The sequence below is a fragment of the Sapajus apella genome, unplaced genomic scaffold (genome assembly GCF_009761245.1).
Source record: "Sapajus apella isolate SASKATOON/1434 unplaced genomic scaffold, GSC_monkey_1.0 scaffold28, whole genome shotgun sequence".
Lineage (NCBI taxonomy): Eukaryota > Metazoa > Chordata > Mammalia > Primates > Cebidae > Sapajus > Sapajus apella.
The window spans coordinates 5,139,483-5,153,194 of NW_022436968.1; the positions used below are offsets into that span (position 1 = coordinate 5,139,483).

The 13,712-nt window shown below is 42.1% G+C and overlaps 1 protein-coding gene across 6 annotated transcripts in view; it reads left to right on the forward strand.

The window, feature by feature from the left end:
- The window catches only part of HIBCH (3-hydroxyisobutyryl-CoA hydrolase), a 157,298-nt gene that overhangs the window by 29,880 nt on the left and 113,706 nt on the right, over positions 1-13,712 (forward strand). For all 6 annotated transcript variants that reach the window (XR_004273258.1, XR_004273257.1, XR_004273259.1 and 3 more), the window contains one exon: positions 2,732-2,774. Coding sequence is in view for 2 of the 6 variants with exons in the window: in XM_032292635.1 (XP_032148526.1) it covers positions 2,732-2,774 (43 nt within the window). In the remaining 4 variants the exon portion in view is untranslated. The remainder of the gene's footprint in view (positions 1-2,731; positions 2,775-13,712) is intronic.

Below are 13,712 nucleotides of genomic sequence, written 5' to 3' on the forward strand. Positions count from 1 at the left end.
CCAAAAAGATAAAATTGAGTCAAGTTGAAAACATTTTAGAAATGGTGTTTTAGGGTAGTGTAGTTCAGACTTTAAAAGTAATTCTGAAAACCTTGTTTAGAAAGTATTCCTAAATTAGATACAATCTGTCACTTCAGTTTCATAATTATAAAGTGTTAGTGTTGATTTTTAATGACAGCTTCCATTCTTTGAAATCATTTGGGGAGCTTCAAACAATATCTGTGCTTGTGCCCCACCTCCTCCAGAGTTTGAATTAATTGGTCTTGGTGTGACCTGGGCTTTGGAATTTCTAAGAGTTTCCAGGTGATTCTTTTTTTTTTTTTTTTTTTTTTTTTTTTGAAGATGGAGTCTTGGCTGTTGTCTCGGAGACTGGAGTGCAGTGGAGCAATCTCAGCTCACTGCAACCTCGGCCTCCCAGGTTCAAGCTATTCTCCTGTCTTAGCATCCTCAGTAGCTAGGATTACAGGCACCCACCACCACTCTCAGCTAATTTTTGTACTTTTAGTGGAGACTGGGTTTTGCCATGTTGGCCAGGCTGGTCTCAAACTCCTGACTTCAGGTGGTCTGCCTGCCTCAGCCACCCAAAGTGCTGGGATTACAGGAATGAGCCACAGTGCCCAGCTGAGTCTCCAGGTGATTCTAATGTACAGGCCAGTCTTGAAATCACTGGGCTAGGATGAGAATATTTTACTTGTGCTGAGACAAATGAAAACAATGCTAGTTCAGGAATGTGAACTATGACTGATTTAAACAAATAGTTCATTTCTTCTTTTTTAATGCTGTTATTCAATTGGAATATAGTATAAAAGGAAAGTACTATAAATTCTGAAAAGTTGGATTACAAATATTTTTATAAATCCAGTCATCCAAGTTGTAATTACAAGGGGTAACTGGTCATATTGCCTTTTGTGAAACCTCAGCCAGGCTGTTCCTCTTCATATAATCTCAGTATCCTTGAAAAATTAACAGATTGTCAATTTATCAGTTCCAGTAGATAGTATATATATCTCCACGTGTGCACAGCCCTTATCAAGCTGCTGCAGCTACTGAGTCTAGCTTTGACCTCTTTCCATAGATCTTAAATTTAGCTTCTTAAACAAAAAGCACACAGTATATTCTAACTGTAGTATTTTTATATGCATATCTGTCACTGCATTGTGTTTTTTTCAAGGGCAAGAGCTGTGTCTTTTGGGAAATTTTTTTAAAAGGCCCAAAGCATAATGATACAACTTGATGAATTTTCACAAACCAAACATGCCTAAATAACCAGCACCTGATCAAGAAACAAGCTATACCAGCATTTCAGAGGCCCTCCTCATGCCTCTCTCAATCACTGCCCTTCCCCGTGTTGCCTTTTACTTTCTTACTATAATTTACATAAAGCAATTGAGTACACTATTATGAAGTTTATAGCTTAGTGAACTGTGTGTGTGTATGTGTGTATGTGTGTGTGTATCTGTGTATCTGCAGTCCCGTAATCAGCATCGGGATAGAGACAATTGCCAACATTCCATGTTTGTTCATGCCTTTTCCCAGGTCCCCCCACCCTCACCATTCTCATGTCCATTATTAGTGGTCACTTTGGTCAAGCTGTGTTTCAGGCTTTGTTTTCCTAGCCCAACAAGTGCTTTTAAAACAGCAAATATAGAAGTGTGTTGTGTTTATTGTTTTGTAGTCTGCTCTCCTGTTGTAATTTCTGTCATGACGACTTTTCCATGTTACACATTTAAATACTTGTTAGTATTTTTAGTGGCTGTGTAATAGCTATGTGTATTTATAGGTGATACAGTCTTTAAAATAATGCTGTCTTCTTAGACATTTACTTTGTTTTCAGTTTTTCCATCATGTAAATGATTGTGAACATATTTATCAATCAAACTTTGGTCATATTTCTTTGATTTCCCTAGTGCACATGCTTGTGGAATTACGGGATTGAAGGGTATGATCATTGTAAAGGCTGTGGATTTGTATTTCCAAACTATTTACTAGAAAGGCAGTACCAATTTATACCTCTCTACAGTGTCCGAGAATGCTGTTTGTGTTGCATCTTTAACAAAGCTTTTTTTCTTTAGATTAACAACTTTATTTTTCAGAGTAGTTTTAAGTTGATGGAAAAAATGACTTGCAAATTTGAGCGAAAAAGTTCGACAAATATATAAGGACTCTATCAACTATTACAGTATCATACAGATTAGTTTCACTGCCCTAAACATCTCCTGTCTTCTACCTGTTCATCCCTCCCTTCCTTTCCCAAGCCCCTGGTAACCACTGATCTTTCTACTGATTTCATAATTTTGCCCTTTTCAGAATATCATACAGTTGAAATCAGAGTATATAGCCTTTTCAGACTTTCTTCTTTTGCTTAGTAGTATGTATGCATTTAAGTTTCTTCCCGTTTTTTTTTGTGGCGTAGTGGCTCATTTCTTTTTTTCATGGCTGAATAATATTTTATGTGGTTTTACTGAAATTGGTTTGTCTTCCAAGCATTGAAGAACACCTTGGTTACTTCCACATTTTGGCAGTTATGAATAAACCTATCATAAAATTCATGTGCAAAGTGGCTTTACCATTTTATGATCCTACCAGCAGTGAATGAGAGCTAAGCCTTTTAAAACTTTTTCTTATAACAATACCTTTTAGAAGAGGCTGAAACAAAAGGTGATATGCTATTTGTAAACTGAGACATGACTACCCATGTTACTGTTCTCATTGTATTCCACATTTGTTTCAGGTTTAATGCATTCAAAAGGATTAATATCATACAGCGCCATTTGGTAAGTTTTAACTTTGTTTTGCTGGCATTATTTGTATGTGTAACTTAAAATGTAATTGTTAGAGAAGTAGAGAAATACTGGTACGGCAGATTTCCTTGACCTTGGTACATCATGGTTCTCAACTGGAGTGTCAAGACATGACACACATACCTTGTAGAAGGTGGCATAAGATTATGGTTAAAAGCATAGTTCTTGCAAGTCAGGATGCCTGAGTTTAAGTAATGGGTTCACTACTTAATCTTGGGTGGATTCCTTGGTCTCTTACAGCTTCCCTTTTGATATATATAAAGTGAGGATGATAATGATAGTATCTACCTTAGAGTGCTTATAAATGATAAATAAGATAATTGTATTAATCAGGGTTCTCTAGAGGGACAGAACTAATAGGGCATATGTATATATGAAAGGGAGTTTATTAAGGAGAACTGACTCACATGATCACAAGGTAATCCCACGATAGGCCATCTACAAATTGAGGAGCAAGGAAGCCAGTTCAAGTCCCAAAACCTGAAAAGTAGAGAAGCAACAATGCAGCCTTCAGTCTGTGGCTAAAGGCCCAAGAGCCTCTGGCAAACCACTGGTATAAAAACAAGAGTCCAAAAGCTGAAGAACTTGGAGGCTGATGTTTGAGGGCAGGAAACATCCAGGACTGGAGAAAGATGAAGGCCAGAAGACTCAGCAAGTCAAGTCCTTCCAACTTCTGTCTGCTTTTATCCTAGCCTTGCTGGCAGCTGATCAGATGGTGCCCACCCAGACTGATGATGGGTCTGCCTCTCCCAGTCCACTGACTCAAATGTTAATCTCCTTTGGCAATACCTGCAGACACACCCAGGAAAAATACTTTGCAACCTTCAATCTAATTGAGTTGACACTCAGTATTAACCATCACATTAATGCATTAAAAAATTTAACATAGTGCATAGCATATAACAGTCATTTTATACATGTTAGCTGTTATTGTAATGGTATACTGGGAAAGTTAAATATACATAGTTTATCAGATTATATGGAAGAAATAAATTTTAATCACTTTTGTATCTCTTACAGAGGCTCAAAGTAAATTGCACATAAAAATAATAAGTCATCTGATATCACTTACTGTATTCTAGGTGGTATTCTAAGTACTTGTCATGTATTAGCTCAGTTAATTCTCATAGTCCTATGGGGTACATACTACAGATCGCATATGTTCAATTCTAACACCCCAAAACCAAAAGTTTTTTGTTAGTTTGTGGTAAATACATTGGCAAAATCTGACCTGGATGTACTTGAAGCTCTTTTAGTGTTTATCCTTACTAGCATGAACACTTATGGTTTGGTGCATAACTATAAAAACACTTTATTACTTTTATTAAGCCTAAGTGGATATGGGGATATGAAGCCTGCCATATTCCTTCCTACCTGTGATAGTACATTTTCTGTTGCTTAAAATAGAATACCTAAAACCGAGGAATTTGTAAACAAAAGGAATTCATTTCTTATAGTTAACGGAGGTTGAGAAGTCCAAGGCCAAGTTGCTGCATCTGGTGTGGGCCATTTTGCGGGTGGGAGCTCTCTGTAGAATCCCAAGGCGGTATAGGACATCATATGGCAAGGGGCTAAGCATGCTAGCTCAGGTTTCTCTCTCTCTCTTGTAAACCCACATTCTTATCCCATAACAACTCGTTGATTCATTAACTCATTAACCTATTAACCCATTAATTTAGGAATGGGTCAGTTCTTTCATGTGAGCAGAACTGTCATGCGCAATCACCTCTTAAAGGACTCACCTCTAAGGCCTTTTGACCTTGGACATCAGCCTCCATAACTACAAGGAAAGGAGTAAATTCCTTTTCTTTATAAATTACACAGTTTCAGGTAGTCTGTTGTGAGCAACAGAAAATAAACTAAGACAATTTGTATATTACTGTTAACTCTAGACTTTATTTGGATTTCACCAGTTTTTTTTCATTAATATTCTATTCCAGGAATCAAGGACACTGCATTTACTTGCCACGCTTTTTAGTCTCCTCTTGTCTGTGATAGTTTCTCAACTTATCTTTCATATTTTTCATGACCTTGACAGTTTTAAGGAGTACTGGTCAGGTAGCCTGTAGAATACCATCTCATCTGGGCTTATCTGTTGTTTTTTAGATCATTAGACTGGAGTTAAGGTTTTTGGCAAGAATATTGTAACTGGGTTTTTTTTTTGGATGTTGTGGGTTTTTGGCCTCCAACTTCTTAAAGAATGAGTGGTGGGGCTGCTTCAGCTGCACTGTATGCTCACAGGGTAAAACTTTGGACCCAAAACAGTGTTGCAGAAAGGTGATTTTATTTAGGTAGAGAAAAGAGAAGGAAAGGAGAAGAGAAAGGCTTCCAGGAAGAGTGTGGAAGGGGATTCCAGAGGGAAAATCCCAGAGGGAGCTCCCACCATGTGGGAAGGGGTTCCAGAAAGTTGGAAATCTGGCACAGGTGAGGGAGCATGGACTTTTATCCTGGGAGAAACCTCCACCTTCTCCAAGACCGTGGGCCAGCGAAAGGAGTTCCTTAGAACTTCTGCTGGAGTGATTGACTTTTAGTTTCTTCCCACGCCCACGAAATTCAAACATAAACCGTTGAATCTCCTGGATGGAGAGAGATGGGAGGGGGACATAGTGCTGGGAAATTCTTGCCCTTAAAGCTACACCCACTCATGGACCTGGAAAGAGAACGCATTCCCTTTTTCCCCCTTCTGAACAGGAAAATTTAACTTCTGTTGGAATAGGGGTGTCGATCTTTTTTAACTACTTCCTGCTGAAGTGGGGCATAGAAGGGGCCCTGCAATTGAGGTTTCTTCCAGAGAGGAGCCTTTTAGGGGTACAGGTTGATTTACAGGTTCATGATACAGCTTACAAGCCAAGGACATCCGGGGTTCCAGCAGCAGGATTAACTGTGACCTTATGGTTCTATAAGAAATAAATATGACCAGGTGGTTAAAGATGAGAGGCCCAGAGTTACAAACAAGCCTAGGAGAGAACAGAGCCAGGTTCTTGAAGGTCTCTAGCCCCGTTTTTGATTGATTCCTGAGTTCTATATTTAAAGTAACACTTAACTGGTTTACAAAATAGCATTTTTCCTAGAAACAGGTTTCCCTCCTCTCTGTTGTTAGCAGATTTAGGACTCTTTTATTTTTAAAGCTATGGCAGCTAAAGAATTAAGTTGGCTTGCAGAGACAGCTGCCCTTTGCAGAGAGAATTAGCCAGAGAATTTGTTATTAATTAACTTTTGAGATAGCTTATAGTAACTGAATAGAGGTAATAACTTTCCTAATACCAGCACCAAGTTTTCAGGGCAGGAGGGAAATACTGAGAAGGCTGTGCCAGTGCCCAGGAGAAGATTGGCTTCCTGGACCTTTATGGCTGGCTTTACCTGGGGCTTTGTGAGGGTGCTGGCTTATGCTGGCACTTGTGTCAGGCATTCTCAGTCCTGCCATTGGGTCATCTGGTCAGACACCTGAGGCCCAGGGGACCTTGGTTCCCAGGGAGAGTGTGCTCTCCAGTGATTCCCTTGGCACAGTGGGCATGGATGAGGTGGTGGTCCGTTCCTCTGGGGACAGTTTCTTACAACATGTCCCTTTAGACTGCACTGGTAACAAGTTCTGCCAGAGTGGCAGCTAACCCAAGCCTCTCCTTCATTTGAGCCCCTGGGGTCTGCTTGCCTGAAGGCCATAACTAAGACCACAGCCTTTCTTGGATCTTTCCTGTTCCTTTCAGCCTGTTCCTCTTGGTCTCTATTATAAAACACTGAGGTTGCCTGGTTTAGCAGTGATTTTAGACTCTGTTCTGGTCCCAAAGTCAGCTTCTGAAGCTTCCTTCTGATGTCTGCTGCTGACTAATAAACTTGTCCTTTAGTTTTAACTGACCTTCAATAGAGTTTGGTGACAGGGGAGTGTACTTTCTTAAAGCCTCTTGCAATTGCTTAAGGAAACCTGTTGGGTTTTCTTCCCTTCCTTGAGTTATGGTGGATAACGTTGCGTAGTTCATTAGCTTCTTTCTAGTTTACCTTAATCCCTCAAGCATACAGGTCAGGAAATGCTTATGGCTCTAGTCTGCCTGTTCTGAATCCGGATTCCAGTGAGGGTCTGTGGCAGGGACTGCCTGAGTACCTGTGGGATATCTGTCCTTATTCTCTGGCATTATCAGGTTATGTACCTAAGGTACCAAGTGTCTCCAAACTCTTGAGTTGTTGCTGGAGCAGCCTCCTTTTCATTGCTGGTTAGGGTTTGATTAAGCAAAAGCATGACATTCTTCCAGTCTAATTTGAAGGACTGACCCAGGCCCTGAAGAACATCTATATACTTGTTGGGGTCATTTGAAAACTTTCCTAAGTTCACCTTAAGTCAGAAAGTGAGAAGGGAGTGTGTACCTTTATTGGGCCAAATTCTCCTCCCACTGCCTGTAGGGGGCAGAGTTTGGGCATCTGGGTAGCCTGAGATGTCCTGGCTGTCTTGGCCCTCCCTGGCTCCTGTTGGGGTACAGCAGCTGAGGAGCCCTGGTTGGCATTGGTGGAGGTAGTTGCCACAGGGAGCCTCACAGGTGGAGGTAGTCCTGAAGAGGGCTGAATAGGGTAAGGGGCACAGGCCAGACAGAGCTGAGGAATATTCCTTAGGGAAAAGAATAGTTGCACATAGGGGACCTCAAAACATTTACTCTCACTTTTACAATGCAGGTCTAATTGTAGAATGATGTTATAATCTATACTTCTCTTTGGAGGCCAGGTTTTTCCACTTAGCAGGGGGTATTTCAGCCACTCTGTTCGGCAGAGAAAGATGAGCTGCTGCTGCTTCAAGAGTTGTGTGTCAAATTGGTCCCACTTTTCCAGTATACATTTTAATGGGGACTTGAGCTTAGGAATAGAAGCTCTCATTTGAAATTGAACACAAGGGATGCCCTCATCCCCAGTTAAAAAAATTACAGCTTCTTTGACCTGAGGCATCCCCCAGGTAAAATGGGTACTGAAATGAAACGGTTTTTCAGTCTGTACCCTGAAGTTTTGTGTGCCTAAGATGTGTGATCCATCTTATTAGAGGGCACGCCATGAAATGGGTTTCAGTCACGACCTACCAGCATCACGGGCCCACGCCCACGGCCTCTCATGCTCTCCAGTGATCACCACCATAGGGGCATGAAATGGAAGGAAGCTGTTGGGATTGGGTGGTAATACTAACATGCTCTGACGAGGCCCTTGAGGCTCAGGAGATGGGTAGCAGTATTTCCAGAAAAGGTCCAATTTGCAGGCCAATTTATAAAACTGCCCTAGAAGGGTAAGCCTCTAGGGAGTGGCCTTTAGAGCACACAATTTAAAGAAGCAGACTGGGTCGATGCGGCTGCCCTGCCCATTTGAGTGCCTTTGTGCTTGCCTCCTGTCAGGAGAAGTAAGTGTGCCACGCCCCCACTCGGGGTCGTGCAGTCCTCTTGTTACCGGGACCTTGTGCGCACTCGAGGCCACGCCCACAGCCACCATGTTGTAGGGACCATGTGCGCACCCTAGGCCTGTCCCCTGGCCGCTGCCCACACAGGGACCCGCAGCTGGCATGTGAGTACCTCGGGAATAGGCCTTGTTCTGTCTCTGACTGCGGTTTTTTAACAGCTGCATTTTGTGGTTTCATGTTGTCCCCAACTAGGGATCCGAATGTGCTGGCCAGTGATCAAGGGAACCAGCAAAAGCATTTTCCCCCTGACACTTCCTTAGTGCTGCTGCCTTGCTCAGAGCCTTCACAGCTGGAACGCACCTCGCGCTGCCCCACAGCTCTTCTCCCTGTCCAGCTGTGGCTTATTGTAGGGCTGGGCGCTGCGCGGTAGGCCACCCTAGTTCCATTTCGGCCAGCAAGGAGGGAAAGGCCTGAGGGCAGGGGAGGGCGCTTGGCTCCACCCCGCCGGTTCTGAGTTCAACACCTGTCCACGCCTGCGTATGCCCACTTCTACCCCTGGTACAGAGTGTTTGCTTGTCCCACCTCTCACAGGTTTTTGCACAGAGAAGCAGAGGGGGGAGAGAGAGAGAGAGAGGAGAGGGAGGAGAGAGGGGGAAGGGGAGGGGGAGGGGGACAGCTTGGGAGAAAAGGTGCACTTTAGTTATGGCTGGCCTGCACCTCTGTGGCTTGGAGCATGACTCCAGTTCCTGACAGCCCCGCCTGGCTGCCACTCCTTCTTAAAGAGACAGGACAGAAAGCAAGTGAGAAGGGTCCAATATTTTCACTTACCCCTCCGAAATGTTTCCCTTCTTACACTTCTCTCCTTTTGCCCCACGTTGGGCACCAATTCTGTAACAGGGTTTTTTTCTTGGATGTTGTGGGTTCTTGGCCTCCAACCTCTTAAAGAATAAGCGGTGGGGCAGCTTCACCTGCACCCTGTGCTCGCAAAGTAAAATTTCGGACCCAAAACAGTGTTGCAGGAAGGTGATTTTATTTAGGTAGAGAAAAGAGAAGGTAAGGAGAAGAGAATGGCTTCTACTAAAGAATGTGGAAGGGGATCCCAGAGGGAAAATCCCAGAGGGAGCTCCCACTGTGTGGGAGGGGATTCCAGAAAGTTGGAAATCTGGCACAGGTGAGGGAGCACGGACTTTCATCTTGGGAGAAACCCCCACCTTCTCCAAGACCCTGGGCCAGTGAAAAGAGTTCCTTAGAACTTCTGCTGGAGTGATTGAGTTTTAGTTTTTTCCCATTCCCGTGAAATTCAAGCATAAACTGTTGAATCTCCTGGATGGAGAGAGATGGGAGGGGGGCATGGTGCTGGGAAATTCTTGCCCTTAAAACTACACCCACTCATGGACTGGGAAAGAGAACACATTCCCTCAGTATGACAGAGGAAAAGTACCAATTACATCATATCAGGGAGTATTTGTAAGTTTTGACAAATGCATCAGGGAGTACATGATATCTACATGAAGTCATTGGTAATGCTAACTTTTATCCCTTTGTACCATTTATTGGTTTTTCAGTATAAAGTCACCATTTTTCCCTTTCATGTTCTGCTTGTTGAAAGCAAGTCATTATGTCCAGGCCACACTCAAAAGGTGAGGGGACCAAGCTGTGTCTCTTGGAAGGGAGATAACTACATATGTCATTTAGAATTCTGTAAGGAAGATTATCTCTTCTCCTCCATTTATTTATTCTGTGTGGATTCATGGATATTTATTCTTTGGGCTGTGATCTAATATCAAATTATTTATTGCTTCATTGTTCCAGTTCTGGCCATTAGGAATTTCTTCATTTTGGTGTCTGTATTTCTTTCATATGATCCCATTCTTTTAATTTTTTTTTTTTTTTTGAACATTTCCTTTCTGGTGCTACAAAGTGTGCTCTGGACTCATTTTGTGTTTTCCTTATCTTATGCTGGAATCAGCCATTTCTCTAAGGAACCCTGGTTGCCTTTATTGGAGAATTGCACTTGGAAAGCAATTTCTAGGCTCTGGGAGTGCTCTTTGCTACTGCGTGTCTTGGCTTTCTCTCAGAGGATAGAGCTAGGGTAATGCATGTATGTGTAGTAGAGTACATGTGCACTATGTACTAACCCATGTATTCATACATATCTGTAATTGTTTCTGTACTTATTTTGTATAAGTGTATTAAACTAAAGATGAGTTCATAGTGATGTCTTTGTCTTTAATCCAGTACCATGGGCAGGGTTCATTCTATCTTTCCTTCTTGTTCTACCTGTAACTCACCTCCTGACAGTGAGAGCCAGGCTCCCTTACTTACTCATTTAAACCTAGTATATATGCAAAGCAGTTGCAGAATTGTTGCCTGCTCTCCACTACCATGAGAAGCAGTGTCGATAGAGTAGACTGTTGATGTATGGTTCCTTTGTTATCATCCTTACAATTTTCAGTCATTTCACTGATTTCCAAAGTTAGTTAACTCCCTCATCGCCATAGTCACTTCATTGAGGTTATGTCATAATGTGTAATTCAGTTAGGTTCTGAGAAAGAAAAATAAAATCCTGGTTCCCCTAAACAACTGGAACCCCCCTCTCAGCCAAGGAGACCCCAGAGAAAGCTTAAAAAGTGGATTCCTGCCAAGATGGAATGGGAGCTTGGACACACCTTGTTATACCTCCTCCCTCACTAGCCACCATTAGGCTTTCTTCCCTAAGAGTTAAACAGAAACCAGCCCTTTCCCCTGCTGATTTCAAGCAACCACCTGTTGTTTCTTCTTTTTGCAATTTTGACACAGCAACTGACCAGCATTCCTTCCTTATAAGAGAACCCTGATTATGGAGTAGTTCTGGCCAGCTATGGAGGCTGCACACAGTGGGCATCCATTTCCTCTGCTTCAGCTTTTGATGGATAGGGCCTAATTATGATACATTCCATTGTTAAGTCTCCACTCAAGAGTTAACATGGCCATGTATGCTGTGTACATGTTAGCTTACTATACATGCATGTGCCTTCTCTTCATGAATAGTCAAAGCTCTTCCTGTAACCTGCTGAATATGTTTACATAGCCAACCAGTTCAGCATAAATTCCTATTTCATTTTTCCCTCACTAGATGTGCTTGCTCGTGGCTTCTGTCAGAGGCTATGCTTCCCAGCCTGTGGGTTGGTCAGCCTGCAGGCTGCAGCCGTTTATGAGAAGTAAAGCTCTCTTTTCCAAATTTATGAATCTCCTGATTCTTCAATTAACCGTTCATTTGTCATAGTCTGTATTCCATATTGGAATCCCCAGATATCCTGGCTATTTTTTTTTTTCCTTTTAAAATAAAGATAGCTCGTGCTATGGTTTGAATGTATATATCCCTCCAAAATTCTTATGTTGGAGCCTAATACCAAATGTGATGGTATTAAGAGGTGGGGCTTTTCAGGAAGTGATACCTTATGAGCACCCCACCCTTATGGGATTAGTGCTCTTATAAAAGAGATTGAAGGGAGTACATTAGACCTTTTTGCCCTTTTCCTTCCTTGCACCACGTGCTGACACACAGAACTCATGAAAAGTAGGGCCTCACCAGGCACTGAATCTTGAACTTGAACTTGCCTTGATCTTGATCTTGAACTCCCTAGCCTCTGTAACTGTTAGAAATAAATGTCTGTTCTTTATAAATTACCCAGTTTAGGACATTTTTCTGTAGCAGCAGGAATGGACTAAGATAGTTGGTGTATGTTGGAAACAGGTTTATGATGTCGGGAAAAATCCACACCGAGACAGTGGATCACTCAGCAAGGCTAGTTTACTTCCTGCAGGAAGGGTGCAACTGGCCAGCAGTCTTGCCATGAGAGCACACCTGAACAAAGGAGACAGGGACATTTTTAACTTTCATAACCCGACACAATCACCCTACTGCTGTGTCCAGTTTCCATTGGCCGGAATGGGACCTCATATTCTATGCAAGAGCCAATGGGCTAAAAACTTGAAAATTTCCTGAACAGATAAGGGGAAAGAAGATGGGGAAGAAGACAAGGAAGGGGAGAGGAAGCTAGTCAGGAGAAGGTCTGGAGGTTTTCTGAATAAGGAATGGCATACACCAGGGTTTGGAGCTTGCCCAGTTCTGTTCAGGCATGTCGAAGCAAGTTAAGGTAGCTGATTTAAGACAGAGCTGATTTAGAGAATATATACATGGGTGTATGCTTATGCTAATAGTGGATAATGGCTGTAGAGCAAGAGATTGTAACTCCTTCTCCTCATAATGTAGTCCAAGATAGAAACTTTGAAGAAGAACTTTCACATCTCACAGTGTACATTAGAGTTCGCTCTTTGTGATGTACATTTCTGTGAGTTTTGACACATTTATAAATCATGTGCCCATCACCCCAATACCATGCAGAGGAGTTCCATTGCCCTAAAATTTTCCATGTTTTCCTTTTGTAGTCAGCCATTTCTCCTTCCCCCAACTCCTCCTCTCTCCTCTGGAGATTGAGATTGACTGCATTTTAAAATTTTCCTTTTCTTTTGTCTCCAGTTCCTTTTCTTCAGCTGTTCTTGGCAAGCACTAAGGTCCTTAGGCTATGGTTTTGAAGTACTTCTCCTTTGAGATGAATACTTATTTAGCATGTCTCTATTTCCTTTCCCCACTGGAATGAGACTTGATCAGAGCCCTGGGACTACAAGCTTGAAGTTTTCTTTCCTCTCCCTGCAGATAAAGCCTTTTGTTCTATATGGCACATAAAGGGAAAGGATTTAGCAGTGACTGCCATTTCCCTCCTGAGCCAGCACCCCAGCTCCAGATTTCCATAGGAAAGCCTGGTTGGGTTCCACATGGAAAGGTCAGCAAGAGAGTGGGAACCCCCCATGACTGAGACCCCAGGAGCTTTGAATCCTCACACTTGATCTTCAGGAGTTTATCAACATTTTTAATCTTTCTTATGGCTTATGCCCCTGGTAAGCAAATATTCTGGTTCAGAAGCCTCAAGATTCTTAACCTCTCCAATTGCTCTTATAGTTACATCACTATTGTAAAACCTAAGGTTGGTTTTTGAGGTAATTTTCAGACCCTTCATTCCTTTGCCTGCAACCTCAGTTTTCTTAGTTTACCAAAAGTCATTAATTTGCAGTCCAGTTTTTTTTCTTGTTATAATGTTAGGAGGAACATCTGTCTAGCTCTCAACATCTCTGAGCTGAAACAAAATAATAGAGTTCTAAATGTTTGCCCTGGTTTTGGGTAATAATTTACATAAGTTGTTCAATGAACGTAGTTACAAAAAAATTTTGTTTTTGTTGACTGGCAAATCCAGCTTGGTTCCTGGAAAAAAATTATGGAGAGAGATAAAAAAGTATTAGTAGTTTTGTATAATATGAAAACTTTCATAATTTAGAATGTTGTATGTTGGAAATGGATTTATAACGTCGGGAAAAATCCAAATCGACACAATGGATTACTCAGCAAGGCTAGTTTACTTCCTGCAGGAAGAGTGCAACTCGTGGGCAGTCTTGCCATGAGAGCACACCTGAACAAGGGAGACAGGGACATTTATAACTTTCATAACCTG